At 43.5% G+C, this 21,482-nt stretch overlaps 1 protein-coding gene across 1 annotated transcript in view; it reads right to left on the minus strand.

Moving 5' to 3' along the window:
• LOC124776988 (phenoloxidase 2-like) overlaps positions 1-21,482 on the minus strand; it is a 309,427-nt gene that overhangs the window by 218,283 nt on the left and 69,662 nt on the right. The window contains exon 2 of the mRNA XM_047252233.1: positions 20,692-20,881. Within this exon, the coding sequence (XP_047108189.1) occupies positions 20,692-20,881 (190 nt within the window). The remainder of the gene's footprint in view (positions 1-20,691; positions 20,882-21,482) is intronic.

Here is a 21,482-nt window from a genome sequence, read left to right on the forward strand (position 1 = left end):
GTGCAAATGTCCGCCGTCTGACTGGATTACTGAATTATGAAGTCGTTGATCACTGTTCGGATATCCAATTCATCCAAGACGTCTCAGTGGGCAGAAGAACAGCCAAGTTGTTCAATCGCTTCTGTCCCATTGTTGATCGGAGATATGGCTTCAGACGTCTAAGGGCACTAAATGACCGTTCTGCTGTTGCTGTCGTGACTGGAACTACTTGGAGAAGCTTAATGCACTTCACTACTTCACTTAACATTTCTCCAACTGCAGGCTCTTGTGCAACATGCTTTCTTACATCATGCATGTTTTTTAAGACCAGTTGTTTTTTATTAGCGATATCGGCTAACATAGTCAAGTGTAAGTGCAATCTCTCAATGTCTGGGTCATTTATGAAAAACTCCATTGATTTTTTCAAATTTGTTTCACCTCTGTTTACTAAAAGTATCACTCTTATTCAACTGCAATGACCTGTGTGGGTCCACTTGAAGCAAACCACTCAGTAATACAAGATTCCACTGTTTCCAAACTTCAATGCTAATAGCTTTGTAGTATTTCTTTGGGGTTTTGAAAGTGTGTGGCGATCTGGCTTCATTGTTTTCATACTTCTTTGGTATAGTAACCAAAACCAACTGCGGGAACGCCTTGGGCTGCAGATTGGAGCCACCAGGCGGGGAAGCCGCCGGCGGTGGAGTACGCACCACCGGTTAAACACAGGACCAGTCGGACGACAGACCAACGACACCTCACATCAACCGACTATGACCGACACAACAAGGAAGAGATAAACAATGGAGGCTTGTGGAAACCACAACACTAAACACCAATAGTAAATCCACTCAGAACCAGAGCCAAGCAAATGTCAACAACGAGCAATGACCAGAACGCAGTACCGCCGAGATAGAAACAAAATCCTGAGCAAGTACCAGACTGACTGGACTAGGGCAGAGTGGGTCCCTATATACGAAACCGGAGGGAGCGGCTATTGGCCGCTGTCTGCACGTGGCGTAGCGGTGGTGCCCTCGCTGCGCGAGAGCCGCTGCGCGGAATAGCCGCCGTGGAGGCGGAGCCCTCTATGGGCTGACCACGTCCATTTGTTCTGGTGCATGTTCGACTTCCATGGCTGAAGGTACTAGATATGGTATATTTAAATTCCGAGGCAGCCAAGGATCATCAACTTGTGATGGTTTTTCTTTTAAACACAATTCCCAAATGTGTTCAAAACTATCACACCTTCCATTCAATATACAAATCAAGCCCTCATATATTTTTTCCAGATCAGCAACACTTAGATGAGGGCACTGAATTTTTTCATTGACATCCTCTACTGGGTTCACTGCTTGGCAATAAAGACGAAGAAAGAACGGTAACATTGACTCAAGGTATCCTACACATTTGTAACCTGCCTCTGTTTTGTCCTCTGCAAAAAATGTTTTAAAAAACTCTAGACGTTCTTCAAAGTTTTTCAATATTCTCAAGATACTAGAAGCTCACATAGTTCATCGAGTCAGGCAAAGGGGTCGTAGACCAGCTTGGTCATTGGAGCTCTCACAGCCTATGCTTCTGAAAAGTCCCATCCTTTTGTTGGATTCTTTTACGGTGTTTATTAACTCCTTGGCTAAAGCCATAATATCCCTCATAGACATAAGATGGTGGAGATTGTCTACAACTGCCAAGTCTAAACTGTGAGCAGTGCAGTGCACATAACACGCTTTTGGTTGCATATCCAAAACTAACTTTTTTAGTCCTTTGAACTTACCTCTCATTTTCAAGGCACCATCATAGCACTGTCCCCTTAAATTATCCATTGACAAATCAAGACGAGCAAAAACATCTTTTAAAATACTAAATAGAGTTTGTGATTCAGTGTTGGGAGTCTCGTATAAGCTAATAAAGTCTTCATTGATGATTAAGGAATCATTGGCAGTAAAAATACAAAATGACTCTTGTTCGTTAATTGAAGAATCAATTGTTTCATCAAGCATTACAGAAAAATGTTCAGTCTTCTTGACTGAAACCAGTAACTTTTTCAACACAGACTTTCCTAGCAGATCAATGATCTCATTATGAATATTGTGGGACATCCACTAATACCCCAAATGCTCTAACCAATCTTTAAACACAGGTATATAATTCTTTCAGTGTTCCAACAACCTGAAAAAAATTTGAGTTTACATCTTTGTGTCCTCTAAATGCTAGTCCTTGTCAGCATAGAAATTGCATGGTAGTAAAAATTGTCTCAAGAGCTAAACAGCCTTTGTTCATATCACTATCTAACTGTTCATTCAATTGGGAGGCTACACTTGGGTTAGTGATAGAACTTAGTTTCAGAACACTTTTTTATGCGTAAACATATTTTTGTGAAGACGGAATTGTAGAAAACCCTAAGGAAGTAAATGCATCTTCTTTTTTTGAAGAAAATTGTAATAGATTTTTAGCATCTGCCTCTTTACAGGTTTTGCAAAATTCTTTTTCAGTAGATGCTTCATATCCTAGCCATGTATATTTGATCAACCAAGACTTCTGAAATGATCTTTCCTTACCGGATTGTCCAGGTTTTGGCAGTGAAAGGTTCTCACCTGAATACGATGAAGCAATTGATGACACAATAATTGTTGGAGCTTGACTTGCAGTATCATCAACTTCCAAATGCCCCTTTTTGGTAACAAATTTATCCATTGCAAACTTAATTCACAATACATTAAGAGACTAAAGTAAGTGAATAAAATATAGTTATATAAAATAGTCTACTAGACACTGAAGTCGGAACGCTAAACATGTCTACAGCACGCACTGAATGAAACTATCCACACTGAATGACTGTGACAGCAGGGTGAGTTTTACATAGCTGTGACATCGTAAATGTCTAAATGTCTTGAAGCATCACAGCGACATGAGGCAGAGGGTTCCAGGTGCTTTTGCTCCAGTCCTTTTAATGTCACCGAAGCCGCGGCGCTAGCCCATCGGTGCCAGACTTCACCTGAAGGTTCGAGCACCGGGACGAATTCTAAGTGTGCCCGCAGCACCTTCACACTATCATGATACACACCACTAGTTTTCAGTTAGCCTACTTACTACTGTAATAATTGGTTGTTGTAACTCATTAATAAATGTATTTTAAAAGAAAACTATTGTCAAACAAGAAAAATAAAATAATTCGAACATAATTTTGATATTTTACAACAAAGCATAATATAACTAATAATTTTCTTAAATTATTGGGGGGGGGGGGGGGGGCTCCACCCCCCCCGCCCCCCCCAAACAAAGTCAACAGGGGGCTCAGGCCCCGTGGAGTCAGTGCCTGTGGATAGATTTAGTGGAAAAAAAGACTGACAACAATGTTAAATATGCAGAAAATATGAAAATATTAGTTCATTAGAGGCTATTAGAGACCGAGCGAGGTGGTGCAGTGGTTAGCACACTGGACTCGCATTCGAGAGGACGATGGTTCAATCCCGCATCCGACCATCCTGATTTAGGTTTTCCGTGATTTCCCTAAATCGCTCCAGGCAAATGCTGGGATGGTTCCTTTGACAGGGCACGGCCAACTTCCTTCCCCATCCTTCCCTAATCTGATGAGACCGATGACCTCGCTGTTTGGTCTCTTCCCCCAAACAAACCAACCAACCAAGAGGCTGTTAGAATTAATAAAGAACACATGTTAGAAACAGATTTAATAGAAACTGAAGGTACTTTAGAACAAGCTACAAATAGTAATATAGAAAGTGTTACAGTACCTACACATGAAATGGAACAAAAATCATAGAAATTATAAGCTACTGTGGAATCCTCTGTTATTGGTGAACTTGCTCATAATGCAGATTTGATAGATAATAAGTTTTGTTGTTGTTGATATGTTACTGTTGGCACATTGCTATCTTCTGCTACTCCTGAGAATTCACTGTCATCTGTTAGTAATGAGAAATTGTTAACTTGGATTATTACTTAGAATTTACAGCCCCTGTTACTATTGAAATTTTACCAGTGTTTGTTACTTCTGAGAATTTACCATATTCAGTTATTACTGATAACTTATCGACATCTGTTATTACCAATAACTTACTGTCTACCATAACTACTGACATATTATTATGATCGAACAATGGAAATCCCAGGATGGAATGTAACAATATTATGAAAAGGAAAGTTGCTAGTCACCATGTAGTGGAGATGCTGAGTTGCAGACAGGCACAACAAAAAACTTGTAACAATATACACTTACTAAGAATACATGAGTCTTATGTTAGTAATTGCTTATACTTTGAATATGTGGGAGTGACAAGTCGATAGTTGACAAGACACTGAGAGATTCTCTTTACGAGCGGGGTTCTTTGGAGGACACAACGAGTGTTCGTTTTCCCGCGTTAACATATGTATCAAGTGTGTTTGTGCGGTACAATAAAGGTGGTCGTTCACAGTATAAATTCCACACAAGTGTTTTCCTTTATGTAGTGAAATTACCCCTACATAAGTGGTGACCCCGTAACTAAGCAGTGTGACAGTAGGCAAGTTTCTTGAGATATTTTCCGCGACGTCTCGTATCGACATGTCGTCTGCACAGAACCTCTTCCGCGACATCGACGGCGTCATCCAAAACATCAAAAAGGAGCTCAACACGATGCAGCAAGACCCTCAGTTCACAGTGCCACGGACGCCTACATGTCAAATCGACTTTGCTCACGACGTTACGTTTCCAACCGCGCCGCGTGTGCCGGCGGGTCCCGCGCTGCCACCACAGGACATTGCCTTGCACAACCAGCGCGCAGGACACGCCGATATCAGACCCAATGTGCTCCCATTTTCATCACCCGTGTCGGTAACGCTCCCACGAGTTTTGTACTTTCCGTTCGCCAGTGATCGTGGGCCACCTGCGTCGCGGTTACAAATTCGACCCCCACCTTTCGTTCCCGAGCGTCCGGAAATTTGGTTCGCTATTATGGAGAACATTTTCGTGCAGCAACAAATAGTCAACGATTTTGAACAGTTCACGCTAGTGATATGCAACCTGGACAAACGTGCGTCGTCAGTGGTATCGGATATAATTATGCAACCCCCACCACAACAAGCCTACGCCACTCTCAAGACAGCTTTAATTTCGCGTTGTACAAAACCTGTGGATCAGCGGATGTCACAGCTCCTGTACCACGAGAAACGCGGTGACAGGTCACCTTCAGACTTTTACCGGCATTTACGTGCTATGGTGGACCCTTCCGTGTTCTCAGACACATTACTTTTGCACATATGGCAACAGCAGTTACCTCCGCAGGTGGGCTTAACCTTAATTGCTTACGAGGGCCGGCCATTAAGTGAGATGCTGCAAGTAGCCAATAGAGCGCACTCCCTGTTCGACTCGCGCGCCACAGTGGCCGCCGCCGCAACCACCTCGGCCAACGACACCAGCCGAGCACGGAAGGAGCCGGTTGACGTGGCGCCTCCAGCTTGTGCTGCCACGACCGCACGACGAGCGCCGGACGCGACCGAAGATTTCCGATCTCTCTGCACTGCCATCGATCAGCTGACCGCCCAGCTGCAGTGGCTAGAGCCACGCGACGTTGCGGCGGCTGACACACACATGCGTCGTCGCCAGCCGACGCGACCGCCGCGTCACGCAAACAACGGCACCGGTTATTGCTGGTTCCACCAGCGCTTCGGCGCGCAAGCTACGAAGTGTAAGACGCCATGCTCACACCCAAACGCATCCCACGGCCTGCTTTAGGCGCAGCCGACCGTGACAACAAGCAACTGCGCCTAAACTCACAGACGCATGGAAGGGGTACACCCCCATTTCAGCACGAGTCTACGTTATGTGGATCGACTTCTCTCACAGCTGTAAGGTACGCTGCTTCACAAAGACTTTTCGTTCCTGATCGCTCTACAGGATGGATGTTCTTGGTCGACACCGGCTCAGATGTCAGCACTCTGCCTGTAAATTTCTTCCCTTCAGACAAACGCACTGAAGAGACCACTTTGAAAGCAGTCAACGACTCAGTCATCCACACATATGGACAGAAAACACTGCCAGTGGACATTGGGCTACCAGAAGAATGCAACTGGACCTTCGTTATGGCCGATATCGACCAACCTATACTAGGTGCTGATTTCCTGGCAAAACATGCATTGTCCGTGGATTTACACAAGTCACAACTCGTCCATTCTGTCAATGGATTTGTTATTCCAGGAATACAAGGACGTCCGACTTCTCATGCATGCCAAAGGGTAGATAACCTCAGTGCACCCACCTGGGAGGACACCATAGCAACGAAGGAAGCTGACCGGCACATGGCTCAAACGACATCAAAACAGTTAACGACGCAACAACAGGCTCCTGCTGTTTCAACCACAAAGGCGACACCCAAACCACAACAGGGAACAAGAAAGAGCAGGGCGAAGCATGAGACGGTGCACCACATCCGTACAACTCCAGGCCCACCAGTCTCCTCACGTGTTCGCAGGCTTGCACCCGATCGCTTGCGGGAAACCAAGGCCATTTTCAACGAGATGCTACAGGAAGGAACTATACAGCCATCCAACAGTTCGTGGTCCTCTCCTCTGCATCTCGCCCATAAAAAGAATGGGTCATGGCGCCCGTGCGGTGATTATCGAGCTTTGAATGTCCGAACTGTTCCAGACAGATACCCTGTGCCACATATACAGGATTTCACCCATTCACTGGCTGGGGCATCCATATTCAGTGTTTTGGATTGCCGTAAGGCTTATAATCAGATCCCAATGGCAGAGCAGGACATACCAAAGACTGCAGTGACAACCCCATTCGGGCTGTTTGAATTTTTGGTGATGCCATTTGGGCTGAAAAATGCGGCCCAGACATGGCAACGGTTCCTAGACAGCGTACTAAGAGGACTACCATATTGTTTCGCCTATTTAGACAATATTCTGGTGTTTTCGGAGAATGTTTCTGACCATCAGAAACACGTAAGCGAGGTGCAAAGCAGGCTTAGTGCTCATGGAATTACACTTAACAAGGACAAGTGCGTGTTTGGGGAACTCGTTGTAACCTTCCTGGGTTATAAAGTGTCAGCTCAGGGCATTTTCCCACTGCCAGAGAAGCTGAAGTTGTTGCGTACCCTACCACGGCCTCAAACCTACCACGATCTCCGACGGTTCCTAGGGATGATAAATTTCTATCGTCGCCACCTCCCCGGAACAGCAGCAATCCAGACGCCACTGAACAGTGCCTTTGCCGGACATAACAAAATTGGCAAGCGCCCACTCCCATGGACACCCGAGGTGGACTTGGCTTTCAAGGCACTGCAAAACAGCCTTCACAACGCAGTGGGGCTTGCACACCCTGCACCAGGAGCTCAGCTAGCCATAGTAGTGGACGCAAGCCAAGTCGCAATCGGGGCAGCACTGCACCAGAGAGTGAAGGGTCATTGGCAGCCACTAAGTTTCTTCTCACAAAAACTACAGATGAATCAAACTCGTTGGAGTGCATATGACAGGGAACTCCTCGCAATGTATGAAAGCGTCAGGCACTTCCGCCCCTTAGTTGAGGGCAGGCAATTCACCATATACACCGACCACAAACCTCTCGTGGCAGCTTTCTACAAAGTCAGCGATTCATGTTCCCCCCGCCAGGCCCGCCATATAGAGTTTATATGCCAGTTTTCGACAGACGTGCGTCACATCCATGGTGCCGAAAACATTGTGGCAGACTATTTCTCACGTATTAATGGGATAAGTCCAATGTTAGATTATTCCGAATTGGCAAGGGCTCAGGCTTCAGATGCGCAGCTGCAATCCTTGTTGGCGGACCCGTCCACTGGCCTACATTTACAACTTGTGGACGTCCCCTGCAGCCCATGTAAGGTATGGTGCAACACCTCCATGGTTAGACCACGCCCATACATCACCCCCCAGTTCCGACGAAAAGTATTCGACAGCATTCACAACCTGGCACATCCGGGAACCAATGCCTCAGTGAAATTAGTGATGGACCGTTTTGTGTGGCCTTCAATCAAGAAAGATACACGGGAGTGGGCCCGCAGCTGCTATCAGTGTCAACGTAGCAAAGTGGGACGCCATGTTCATGCTCCAGTAGGACAATTCCCAAACCCAACGGCACGTTTTGGGCATGTACACATTGACTTGGTTGCACCCCTCCCCCCTTCAGAAGGTTACAGGTACTTGTTTACGGCAGTGGATCGTTGCACGCGGTGGGCATAGGCTACACCAATCAGGGACATTTCGGCAGAGACTACTGCACGCGCATTCTTGGAAACTTGGATGGCTCGTTTTGGGTGCCCATTTTTCGTTACCACCGACCAAGGATGCCAGTTCGAGTCAACAATGTTCCAACAACTGTCAAAACTCTGCGGCTTCCAACGAAACCGTACTACTAGCTACCACCCGGCCAGCAACGGTTTGGTGGAAAGGTGGCACCGGACCTTAAAGGCTGCCCTGATGTGCCACAAGGACTCATGGACTCAAGCGTTGCCATTGGTTTTGTTGGGGTTACGGACCGCATTAAAAACAGACATCAATTGTTCCTCGGCAGAGTTGGTATACGGAGAACCACTCCGAGTTCCAGCAGAATTCCTTGCACCAGTTCCTCTCCCAAATGACACACAACTACCACACCTCTTGCAACAAATGAGGAAGCAGGCAGAGACACTACGTGCAGCCCCGACGTCTCAGCACGGCACGCATCCAGTGTTCATACACAAGTCCCTCAATACTTGTTCCCATATCATGCTCCGCACAGACCTGGTACGTCATTCGTTACAGCCACCGTACACTGGACCATACCAAGTGCTAGGACGGGACACACACACAATGGATATTCTCCTCCAGGGAAAGTCGACCAAAGTTTCCATTGAGCGAGTAAAACCCGCTTGGACAATGCCAGCACCGATGACAGTCTCACAGACGGCTTCAGACACAACTTGCAACGAACCCACACCTTCCGCAGAACCAGACAGCTGTGTCCCACATGAGCCCCACACCAGGGGGCCTAATGCAGCAACAGAATCAGCAAGCAGCTCCCACACCCGCACTACCCGCACTCGGGCAGGCCGAGAGGTGAAGTTTAAGTACCCCACCATACCGGGTGCTCCGCACTTCAGGGGGGGGGGGGGGCTGTGTGGGAGTGACAAGTCGATAGTTGACAAGACACTGAGAGATTCTCTTTACGAGCGGGGTTCTTTGGAGGACACGACGAGTGTCGTTTTCCCGCGTTAACGTATGTATCAAGTGTGTTTGTGCGGTACAATAAAGGTGGTCGTTCACAGTATAAATTCCACACAAGTATTTTCCTTTATGTAGTGAAATTACCCTACAAATACATCAGGCGTGAAATGAGTATACAATATAAAGATTTAAATATAATAAGGAAATTCTGGCCAAATTTAAATGATTTGTAGAACAGGATACCACAAATTGAGTATTCAATATAAAGATTTAAATATAATAAGGAAATTCTGGCCAAATTTAAATGATTTGTAGCACAGGATACCACTACTTGAATAGCAAAAGCACTGAGCCACCAACAGGCACACTTAGTAGAAAATGATAACTTGCTATTTTTACCATTATATACTTTTTTATTATTGTTGTGGTCTTCAGTCCTGAGACTGGTTTGATGCAGCTCTCCATGCTACTCTATCCGGTGCAAACGTCTTCATCTCCCAGTACCTACTGCAGCCTACATCCTTCTGAATCTGCTTAGTGTATTCATTTCTTGGTCTCCCTCTACGATTTTTGCCCTTCACTCTGCCCTCCAGTACTAAGTTGGCTAAGTTGGTGATCCCTTGATGCTTCAGAACATGTCCTACCAACCGATCCCTTCTCCTAGTCAAGTTGTGCCACAAACTCCTCTTCTCCCCAATTCTATTCAATACCTTCTCATTAGTTATGTGATCTACCCATCTAATCCTCAGCATTCTTCTGTAGCACCACATTTTGAAAGCTTCTATTCTCTTCTTGTCTAAACTATTTATCGTCCATGTTTCACTTCCATACATGGCCACACTCCACACAAATACTTTCAGAAACGACTTCCTGACTCTTACATCTATACTCGATGCTAACAAATTTCTCTTCTTCAGAAACGCTTTCCTTGCCATTGCCAGTCTACATTTTATATCCTCTCTACTTCGACCATCATCAGTTATTTTGCTCCCCAAATAGCAAACCTCCTTTACTACTTCAAGTGTCTCATTTCCCAAACTAATTCCCTCAGCATCACCCAACTTAATTCAACTACATTCCATTATCCTCATTTTGCTTTTGTTGATGTTCATCTTATACCCTCCTTTCAAGACACTGTCCATTCCGTTCAACTGCTCTTCCGAGTCCTTTGCTGTCTCTGACAGAATTACAATGTCATCAGCAAACCTCAAAGTTTTTATTTCTTCCCCATGGATTTTAATGCCTACTCCGAACTTTTCTTTTGTTTCCTTTCCTGCTTGCTCAATATACAGATTGAATAGCATCGGGGAGAGGTTATAACCCTGTCTCACTCCCTTCCCAACCACTGCTTCCCGTTCGTGTCCCTCGACTCTTATAACTGCCATCTGGTTTCTGTACAAATTGTAAATAGCCTTTCACTCCCTGTATTTTACCCCTGCCACCTTCAGAATTTGAAAGAGAGTATTCCAGTCAACATTGTCAAAAGCTTTCTCTAAGTCTACAAATGCTAGAAATATAGGTTTGCCTTTCCTTAATCTTTCTTCTAAGATAAGTCGTAGGGTCAGTATTGCCTCACATGTTCCAACATTTCTGTGGAATCCAAACTGATCTTCCCTGAGGTCGGCTTCTACTAGTTTTTCCATTCGTCTGTAAAGAATTGGTATTAGTATTTTGCAGCTGTAACTTATTAAACTGATAGATTGGTAATTTTCACATCTGTCAACACCTGCCTTTCCTTAATCTTTCTTCTAATATAAGTCATAGGGTCAGTGTTGTGTCACGTGTTCCAACATTTCTACGGAATCCAAACTGATCTTCCCCGAGGTCATCTTCTACCAGTTTTTCCATTCGTCTGTAAAGAATTCGTGTTAGTATTTTGCAGCCGTGACTTATTAAACTGATATTTCAGTAATTTTCACATCTGTCAACACCTGCTTTCTTTGGCATTGGAATTATTATATTCTTCTTGAAGTCTGAGGGAATTTCGCCTGTCTCATACATCTTGCTCACCAGATGGAAGAGTTTTGTCAGGTCTGGCTCTCCCAAGGCTGTCAGTAGTTCTAATGGAATGTTGTCTACTCCGGGGGCCTTGTTTCGATTTAGGTCTTTCAGTGCTCTGTCAAACTCTTCACACAGTATCATATCTCCCATTTCATCTTCATCTACATCCTCTTCCATTTTCATAATATTGCCCTAAAGTACATCGCCCCTGTATAGACCCTCTATATACACCTTCCATCTTTCTGCTTTCCCTTCTTTGCTTAGAACTGGGTTTCCATCTGAGCTCTTGATATTCATACAAGTGGTTCTCTTTTCTCCAAAGGTGTCTTTAATTTTCCTGTAGGCAGTATCTATCTTACCCCTCATGAGATAAGCCTCTACATCCTTACATTTGTCCTCTAGCCATCCCTGCTTAGCCATTTTGTACTTCCTGTCGATCTCATTTTTGAGACGTTTGTATTCCTTTTTGCCTGCTTCATTTACTGCATTGTTGTATTTTCTCTGTTCATAATTAAATTCAGTATCTCTTCTGTTACCCAAGGATTTCTACTAGCCCTCGTCTTTTTACCTACTTGATCCTCTACTGCCTTCACTATCTCATCCCTCAAAGCTACCCATTCTTCTTCTACTGTAGTTCTTTCCCCCATTCCTGTCAATTGTTCCCTTATGCTCTCCCTGAAGCTCTGTACAACCTCTGGTTCTTTCAGTTTACCCAGGTCCCATCTCCCTAAATTCCCACTTTTTTGCAGTTTCTTCAGTTTTAATCTACAGTTCATAACCAACAGATTGTGGTCAGAGTCCACATCTGCCCCTGGAAATGTCTTACAATATAAAACCTGGTTCCTAAATCTCTGTCTTACCATTAAATAATCTGTCTGAAACCTTCTAGTATCTCCAGGGTTCTTCCATGTATACAACCTTCTTTCATGGTTCTTGAACCAAGTGTTAGCTATGATTAAGTTATGCTCTGTGCAGAATTCTACGAGGCGGCTTCCTCTTTCATTTCTTAGCACTAATCCATATTCTCCTACCACATTTTTTTTGCTTCCGTTTCCTACTGTTGAATTCCAGTCACCCATGACTATTAAATGTTCGTCCCCCTTCACTACCTGAATAATTTCTTTTATCTCATCATACATTTCATCAATTTCTTCATCATCTGCAGACCTAGTTGGCATATAAACTTGTACTATTGTAGTAGGCATGGGCTTCATGTCTATCTTGGCCACAATAATGCATTCACTATGCTGTTTGTAGTAGCTTACCCACACTCCTATTTTTTATTCATTATTAAACCTACTCCTGCATTACCCCTATTTGATTGTGTATTTATAACCCTGTATTCACCTGACCAAAAGTCTTGTTCCTCCTGCCACCAAACTTCACTAATTCCCACTATATATAACTTTAACCTATCCATTTCCCTTTTTAAATTTTCTAACCTACCTGCCCGATTAAGGGATCTGACATTCCACGCTCCAATCCATAGAACGCCAGTTTTCTTTCTCCTGATAACGACATCCTCTCGAGTAGTCCCCACCCGGAGATCCGAATGGGGGCTATTTTACCTCCGGAATATTTTACCCAAGAGGATATCATCATCCTTTAATCATACAGTAAAGCTGCATGCCCTCGGGAAAAATTACGGCTGTAGTTTCCCCTTGCTTTCAGCCATTCGCAGTACCACAACAGCAAGGCCGTTTTGGTTAGTGTTACAAGGCCAGATCAGTCAATCATCCAGACTGTTGCCCTTGCAACTACTGAAAAGGCTGCTGACCTTCTTCAGGAACCACACATTTGTCTGGCCTCTCAACAGATACCCCTCCATTGTGGTTGCACCTACGGTACAGCTATACGTATCGTTGAGGCACGCAATCCTCCCTACCAACGGCAAGGTCCATGGGTCATGGTTTTTTTTTTTATTTATTATTTATTATTATTTATTTATTATTTTGTTATTTATTACTTATTATTACTTATTTATCTTTTATTATTTATTTATTTATTTATTATTTATTTGTTTATTTATTATTTATTTATTATTTATTTATTATTTATATATTTTTTATTATTTGTTTATTTTTTATTATTTTTTATTTTTTTAATTTTTTTATTATTTCATTATTTTTTAAATTGTTGCTTTACTAAATCTGAACCTGCTGTTAATCACCACTCGTTTATTGGCTGAGTCTGTTTCTACACCTGGGTGTGATTTGGGACCCAGAAATTGATTTTTAAATCTTTGGCTAACTGTTAGGTAGTCCAGTTGATATTCCCCTGTGTCCTTTATGATTTTCAAAGAGTGTGTTCACTACAACCACCTGAAACTTATGGCAGACTCAGCAAGCCTCTCTTCCCTTTCATTCCTTTATCCCAGCCTGTATTCTACAGTTACCTTACCTTACTTTCCCTCTAGGAGCACTCCAGTTAACTAGGACAGTAAAATTTTCTTCCCTCTTTAAATATTTATTTTTATCAACCCCCCCTATTTTCTTATACATCTTGTTTATAAGTTAGCTATAAAAAAGTAACTTTTAATTGTGAAAAAAGTAAGTAACTTACAGAAATGTTTGATATAGCACTGAATGAAGTACGTTATCAAGTTTTACTTAGAAATGTTCAATGTGGCTACCTCTTGTAAGATGACATGTGTCCCACCTGTAATTAGTTTCCTGCCAAATCATGTGAGGCAAGTCATGATGCAAGGTGGCAATTTTTTGTGTTATCTGTTGTCACAGCTCATCAACGTTTCTTGGAAGCAGAGGAATAAACTCTGCCTTTAATGCAGTCCCATACACAGAAGTCCACTGGGATTAAATCAAGTGATCATGGTACAGGATACTGTTCCACCATATCCAATCCACATTGATACATTCCTATTTAATGATGATAATATACTGGCACATCATCTTGCTGGAAAATAAATTCTGTTCCCATATCCTGTTGTAACTGAGGCATTACATAATGTTCACGCATGTCCAGTTAAGTCTGTTGAACTTGTTCAATTGCTGCATCAGAGACTGCTGGCTGATCCTGACCCAGGGTCGTAGGTGATGCACAGCCAGTTTAGGAGAAATGATTGTACCAATTAATAACAATCCATCTTTAAGAAGAAGGCTTGTGATATTTAGTCTTGAATTGTCTCTGAATTACAATAGTGGGTTTGGAATCATGAAACCATAATACTACGCATGTTCGGTACCATTATACAACTCCATGATGATTGCTGGAATAACTTATTTGCACATGCCTCCTGGGGAGGATGTCAGGAACTAACAGTTTCAGGTGGGAATAAAACTTGAAGATATACTGCACTCAGTACTGTACCAGATATTTCTATAGATTACTTACCCTTTTCACAATTGAAGGTTACTTTTGTATACCTGATTTAATAAACACCCTGTATAATGTCTCTATTTCACCATCATTAACCTGTGATGTCTGTCTGTAAACTTGTACACTGCTAGTTAGTACTGGCTTTGTCTCAGTCCTCAGAAGAATAATTCAATCCATGCTCTGCTGCTACACCATTCAGTGATGCTATTGATATTATGACATACTCATCTGATAAGAAATTCTGTCTGTTTTACATTTCACTGTGATAATATCTAGCAAGTGTAATTCTAATCATCTAGTAACCACTCTTGGCCAGCCCCATCAGTGATGAACTAATCAGATCAATACTGAAGTTCAGTCTATATCCACAGAAAAAGGCAGGTCCATCTAGTAGTGAATGTGCGGCGACAGATTTAATTGTATTCTTCTTCTTGTCAGCAGCAGATGTTGTCATTTCGACGTCTTCTATTGTTTTATATATTGTCTGTCTTGCACGACGACGGTATTTTCTGTAGGGCATCTTGGCAGCGTTCAATGCAGTTGCCTGTGCAGCAGCAGCAGCGCGAATGATCCGCTCTGTGGGCAGCGCTCGCTTATATAGCCGCGCACTGGCGCGGCGCCAGATAAGGGACTTAGAATATTTCACAGTGGCACCCGCGCGTTATCCCGTACGGGCGCACAAGCCGTACTAGGTGCGCCCGCACGATGTTTGTCAGTCTTGGGTGGCTACATCCACAGTCAAGACTGTACTTTGTATTTTCATAAATAAATTGATCTGTAGCGTAGCTGAAAACCGGACAAGGGTACATCTAGAATCTGTCGACATAGAGTATGCAACAGCATGTTATGTCAGCTCTCTGAGCGCTTGACCTTTGACCCCGCCGATAAGGCGGCTCAAGGCCATCTTGGCAGCGCGCCAGCCGCCAAAGACTGAAAACATAGTGCAGGCGCTGCTGCTGCTGCACAGGCAACTGCATTGAATGCTGCCAAGATGCCCTACAGAAGATACCGTCGTCGTGCAAGACATACAATATATAAAACAATAGAAGACGTCGAAATGACAACATCTGCTGCTGACAAGAAGAAGAATGCAATTAAATCTGTCGCCGCACATTCACTGCTAGATGGACCTGCCGTTTTCTGTGGATGTAGACTGAACTTCAGTATTGATCTGAATGACACATTTTCGCATGGCAACGGCTGGTTGACAGTCGCTATTGTACGAGGTGGTACTGGAGTTCCTAACGTATCAGGACTGGAAAGCTTCGTTGACCGTGATATTATAGCCTACCGCACATTCCACATTTGTGAAAATGCAAATAAAGACTTTGGGAAATCATCATATATGTCACCCTCACCCTTTTCCTTGTATACACGTAATAGACGTAAGATATCTGTAAATGAAACTGTATTTATCTGGATTAAAGTTTAATTCTTAATTTCTTTGCGTGTTTTTGGTACTTGCATTGTTTAATTCATAAATTTCGGGCGTATTATAGTATTTGAGAGTTGTAGCATCGCGTTTTAGTACCTGAATAGTGTAAATTCGCGTAGTTGTTTGTCTACTGTTTTTGTTTTGAACGGCCAGTGTCGGTTGGTCACAGTCAGTGTGCTCCCTGCCGCCATTGGATAAGCAGCTGAGCAGCAAGTCGTATACTCCCAGCTCACTCATTTGTTACATAGTTTAATTCTTAATTTCTTTGCGTGTTTTTGGTACTTGCATTGTTTAATTCATAAATTTCGGGCGTATTATAGTATTTGAGAGTGTAGCATCGCGTTTTAGTACCTGAATAGTGTAATTTCGCTTAGTCTCCTTCTGCCGCCGAGCAGTGTCAGCAGTGCGTAAGTAGCAGCATTACTGCTTTTACTAGGCAATCTTGTATTTTAATAACCGTTTAAATTTTGTCGATTTGTTTGCGCTCTCTGTAGATTAGTTCAGACGTTCTTTGCAAAACAGTTTTTAGCATGGATAGGGACTGCAACTGCTGTGTTCGGATGCAGGCTGAGTTGGCATCCCTTCGCTCCCAGCTTCAGGCAGTGTTGGCTTCAGTCCCACAGCTTGAGGCTGTTGCCAATGGGCATCACTGTGGGGGTCCGGATGGGGGTTTGTCGGGGACGGCCAGCTCGTCCCACGCATCCCCTGATCGGACTACGACTGTGGTTGCCCGGGATACTGCCCGCATTGAGGCTGATCCCTCACCTATGGTAGAGTGGGAGGTCGTTTCAAGGTGTGGCAGGGGGCGAAAGACATTCCGGAGGGCTGAACGGAAAGCCTCTCCAGTTTGTCTGACGAACCAGTTTCAGGCTCCGTCTCAGGCTGATACTGATCTTCGGCCTGACATGGCTTCTTGTCCTGTTCCAGAGGTTGCCCCTCAGTCTGCAAGATCCAGGCAGTTGCAGAGGGTGGGCTTACTGGTAGTTGGGAGCTCCAACGTCAGGCGCATAATGGGGCCCCTTAGGGAAATTGCAGCAAGAGAGTGGAAGAAAACCAATGTGCACTCCGTGTGCATACCGGGGGGAGTCATTCCAGATGTGGAAAGGGTCCTTCCGGATGCCATGAAGGGTACAGGGTGCACCCATCTGCAGGTGGTTGCTCATGTCGGCACCAATGATGTGTGTCGCTGTGGATCGGAGGAAATCCTCTCTGGCTTCCGGCGGCTATCTGATTTGGTGAAGACTGCCAGTCTCGCTAGCAGGATGAAAGCAGAGCTCACCATCTGCAGCGTCGTCGATAGGACTGACTGCGAACCTTTGGTACAGAGCCGAGTGGACGGTCTGAATCAGAGGCTGAGACAGTTCTGCGACCGTGTGGGCTGCAGATTCCTCGACTTGCACCATAGGGTGGTGGGGTTTCGGGTTCCGCTGGATAGGTCAGGAGTCCACTACATGCAACATGCGGCTACATGGGTAGCAGGGGTTGTGTGGCGTGGGCTGGGCGGTTTTTTAGGTTAGATGGCCTTGGGCAAGTACAGAAAGGGCAACAGCCTCAACGGGTGTGGGGCAAAGTCAGGACATGCGGGGACCAAGCAGCAATCGGTATTGTAATTGTCAACTGTCGAAGCTGCGTTGGTAAAGTACCGGAACTTCAAGTGCTGATAGAAAGCACCGAAGCTGACATTGTTATAGGTACAGAAAGCTGGCTTAAGCCAGAGATAAATTCTGTCGAAATTTTTACAAAGGTACAGATGGTGTTTAGAAAGGATAGATTGCATACAACCGGTGGTGGAGTGTTTGTCGCTGTTAGTAGTAGTTTATCCTGTAGTGAAGTAGAAGTGGATAGTTCCTGTGAATTATTATGGGTGGAGGTTACACTAAACAACTGAACTAGGTTAATAATTGGCTCCTTTTACCGACCTCCCGACTCAGCAGCATTAGTGGCAGAACAACTGAGAGAAAATTTGGAATACATTTCACATAAATTTTCTCAGCATGTTATAGTCTTAGGTGGAGATTTCAATTTACCAGATATAGACTGGGACACTCAGATGTTTAGGACGGGTGGTAGGGACAGAGCATCGAGTGACATTATACTGAGTGCACTATCTGAAAATTACCACGAGCAATTAAACAGAGAACCGACTCGTGGAGATAACATCTTGGATCTACTGATAACAAACAGACCCAAACTTTTCGACTCTGTATGTACAGAACAGGGAATCAGTGATCATAAGGCCGTTGCAGCATCCCTGAATATGGAAGTTAACAGGAATATAAAAAAAGGGAGGAAGGTTTATCTGTTTAGCAAGAGTAATAGAAGGCAGATTTCAGACTACCTAACAGATCAAAACGAAAATTTCTGTTCCGACACTGACAATGTTGAGAGTTTATGGAAAAAGTTCAAGGCAATCGTAAAATGCGTTTTAGACAGGTACGTGCCGAGTAAAACTGTGAGCGACGGGAAAAACCCACCGTGGTACAACAACAAAGTTAGGAAACTACTGCGAAAGCAAAGAGAGCTCCACTCCAAGTTTAAACGCAGACAAAACCTCTCAGACAAACAGAAGCTAAACGATGTCAAAGTTAGCGTAAGGAGGGCTATGCGTGAAGCGTTCATTGAATTCGAAAGTGAAATTCTATGTACCGACTTGACAGAAAATCCTAGGAAGTTCTGGTCTTACGTTAAATCAGTAAGTGGCTCGAAACAGTATATCCAGACACTACGGGATGATGATGGCATTGAAACAGAGGATGACACGCGTAAAGCTGAAATACTAAACACCTTTTTCCAAAGCCGTTTCACAGAGGAAGACCGCACTGCAGTTCCTTCTCTAAATCCTCACACAAACGAAAAAATGGCTGACATCGAAATAAGTGTCCAAGGAATAGAAAAGCAACTGGAATCACTCAATAGAGGAAAGTCCACTGGACCTGACGGGATACCAATTTGATTCTACACAGAGTACGCGAAAGAACTTGCCCGCCTTCTAACAGCCGTGTACCGCAAGTCTCTAGAGGAACGGAGGGTTACAAATGATTGGAAAAGAGCACAGATAGTCCCAGTCTTCAAGAAGGGTCGTCGAGCAGATGCGCAAAACTATAGACCTATATCTCTTACGTCGATCTCTTGTAGAATTTTAGAACATGTTTTTTGCTCGCCTATCATGTCATTTCTGGAAACCCAGAATCTACTATGTAGGAATCAACATGGATTCCGGAAACAGCGATCGTGTGAGACCCAACTCGCCTTATTTGTTCACGAGACCCAGAAAATATTAGATACAGGCTCCCAGGTAGATGCTATTTTTCTTGACTTCCGGAAGGCGTTCGATACAGTTCCGCACTGTCGCCTGATAAACAAAGTAAGAGCCTACGGAATATCAGACCAGCTGTGTGGCTGGATTGAAGAGTTTTTAGCAAACAGAACACAGCATGTTGTTATCAATGGAGAGACGTCTACAGACGTTAAAGTGACCTCTGGCGTGCCACAGGGGAGTGTTATGGGACCATTGCTTTTCACAATATATATAAATGACTTAGTAGATAGTGTCGGAAGTTCCACGCGGCTTTTCGCGGATGATGCTGTAGTATACAGAGAGGTTGCAGCATTAGAAAATTGTAGCGAAATGCAGGAAGATCTGCAGCGGATAGGCACTTGGTGCAGGGAGTGGCAACTGACCCTTAACATAGACAAATGTAATGTATTGCGAATACATAGAAAGAAGGATCCTTTATTGTATGATTATATGATACCGGAACAAACACTGGTAGCAGTTACTTCTGTAAAATATCTGAGAGTATGCGTGCGGAACGATTTGAAGTGGAATGATCATATAAAATTAATTGTTGGTAAGGCGGGTACCAGGTTGAGATTCATTGGGAGAGTGCTTAGAAAATGTAGTCCATCAACAAAGGAGGTGGCTTACAAAACACTCGTTCGACCTATACTTGAGTATTGCTCATCAGTGTGGGATCCGTACCAGATCGGTCTGACGGAGGAGATAGAGAAGATCCAAAGAAGAGCGGTGCGTTTCGTCACAGGGTTATTTGGTAACCGTGATAGCATTACGGAGATGTTTAATAAACTCAAGTGGCAGACTCTGCAAGAGAGGCGCTCTGCATCGCGGTGTAGCTTGCTCACCAGGTTTCGAGAGGGTGCGTTTCTGGATGAGGTATCAAATATATTGCTTCCCCCTACTTATACCTCCTGAGGAGATCACGAATGTAAAATTAGACAGATTAGAGCACGCACGGAGGCTTTCAGACAGTCGTTCTTCCCGCGAACCATACGCGACTGGAACAGGAATGGGAGGTAATGACAGTGGCACGTAAAGTGCCCTCCGCCACACACCGTTGGGTGGCTTGCAGAGTATCAATGTAGATGTAGATTTGCTTCTTCTTCTTCCTCTCTTCCTCCTTCTTCTTCTACCACTTTTTTTTTTTTTTTTTTTAAAAAAAATAGAAGGTTGTGGTCACCATGAGATTACTTTTCAGGTTTGTTTATCCTCTGGGTCCACTTCATGTCTGCGCCTTTAATGTAGTGGTACCCATTGCTTTCTGCATCCTTCTGCCTCTGATAACAGCTGATTCTTCCATATTTAGCACCAGCTTTCTGTCAAAAGGGGAAGAGGGTGCCCTAAACTGCAAGCCAGCACTCCATCTACTTTTCCATGGCCACAGTAAGAGTGAAGATGAGACAGAATTTAAGGTGATGGCAAACCACAATGTTAAATGAGATTTGACAGTTATAGCTATTGATGTTAGAAACAGTTAACTTACCCATAAGAATCTCAATAAGGCGAGCAGCTATCCTACGATGTTTAGGCAAAAATTGAGAAAAATTCTCATCACGACCCAACTCCAGTGGAATACTTAAATCAGGTGGAGTAATTTGTTTAACTTGAATTTCTTGAACATCACCTACAAAACCACTTCTGTCAACTACATTTAATTTCTGAATACGATCGTTCTGAAAGCAAATAAGGGTTTTAAGTCATAAAACAGAAAGTGAAGTTACTTAAGTCACTATCAAAAATAAATAAATAAATAAAAAATGCAGCTCTAAACATAAAAAATGAGTCTCAGTATAACTGATGTCTTGCCATATACGCAGAACAACTTTTGTTCTTGATACTATGCGAATTAAAATTTTAACCTTGTCAGACATTCCATTTTCACTAGTATCAGACTACATACTCGTATGTTTAAGCAATTTATGGTACACTATGGTCACTTAGCCTAGAACAAAAGCTTCATTCATTTGAGGAGAAGGGAAAGATTTGAACAAATTAATCACCATAATGACTGTGCACCAGTTAAAATGACATTAAGATGAAATTTAGGAATATCCTTCTAGAAAAAGAAACAGTGAACTTCACTGCACATTCTCTAGTGATGCTCCAGTGTTTTCAAAGATTTAATAGTGATATTTAAGTCTGCTTTCTGCAATGTCAGTCATTATTCAAATTCTGCTGTCCTTAACATAAAATTTTTACAGTATTTTCAGTTCTGGAATGAATGAAAGTTATTAATTAATACTCTATTACTTGAATCAAACAACATTTTTAAGA

The sequence above is a fragment of the Schistocerca piceifrons genome, chromosome 2 (assembly GCF_021461385.2).
Source record: "Schistocerca piceifrons isolate TAMUIC-IGC-003096 chromosome 2, iqSchPice1.1, whole genome shotgun sequence".
Lineage (NCBI taxonomy): Eukaryota > Metazoa > Arthropoda > Insecta > Orthoptera > Acrididae > Schistocerca > Schistocerca piceifrons.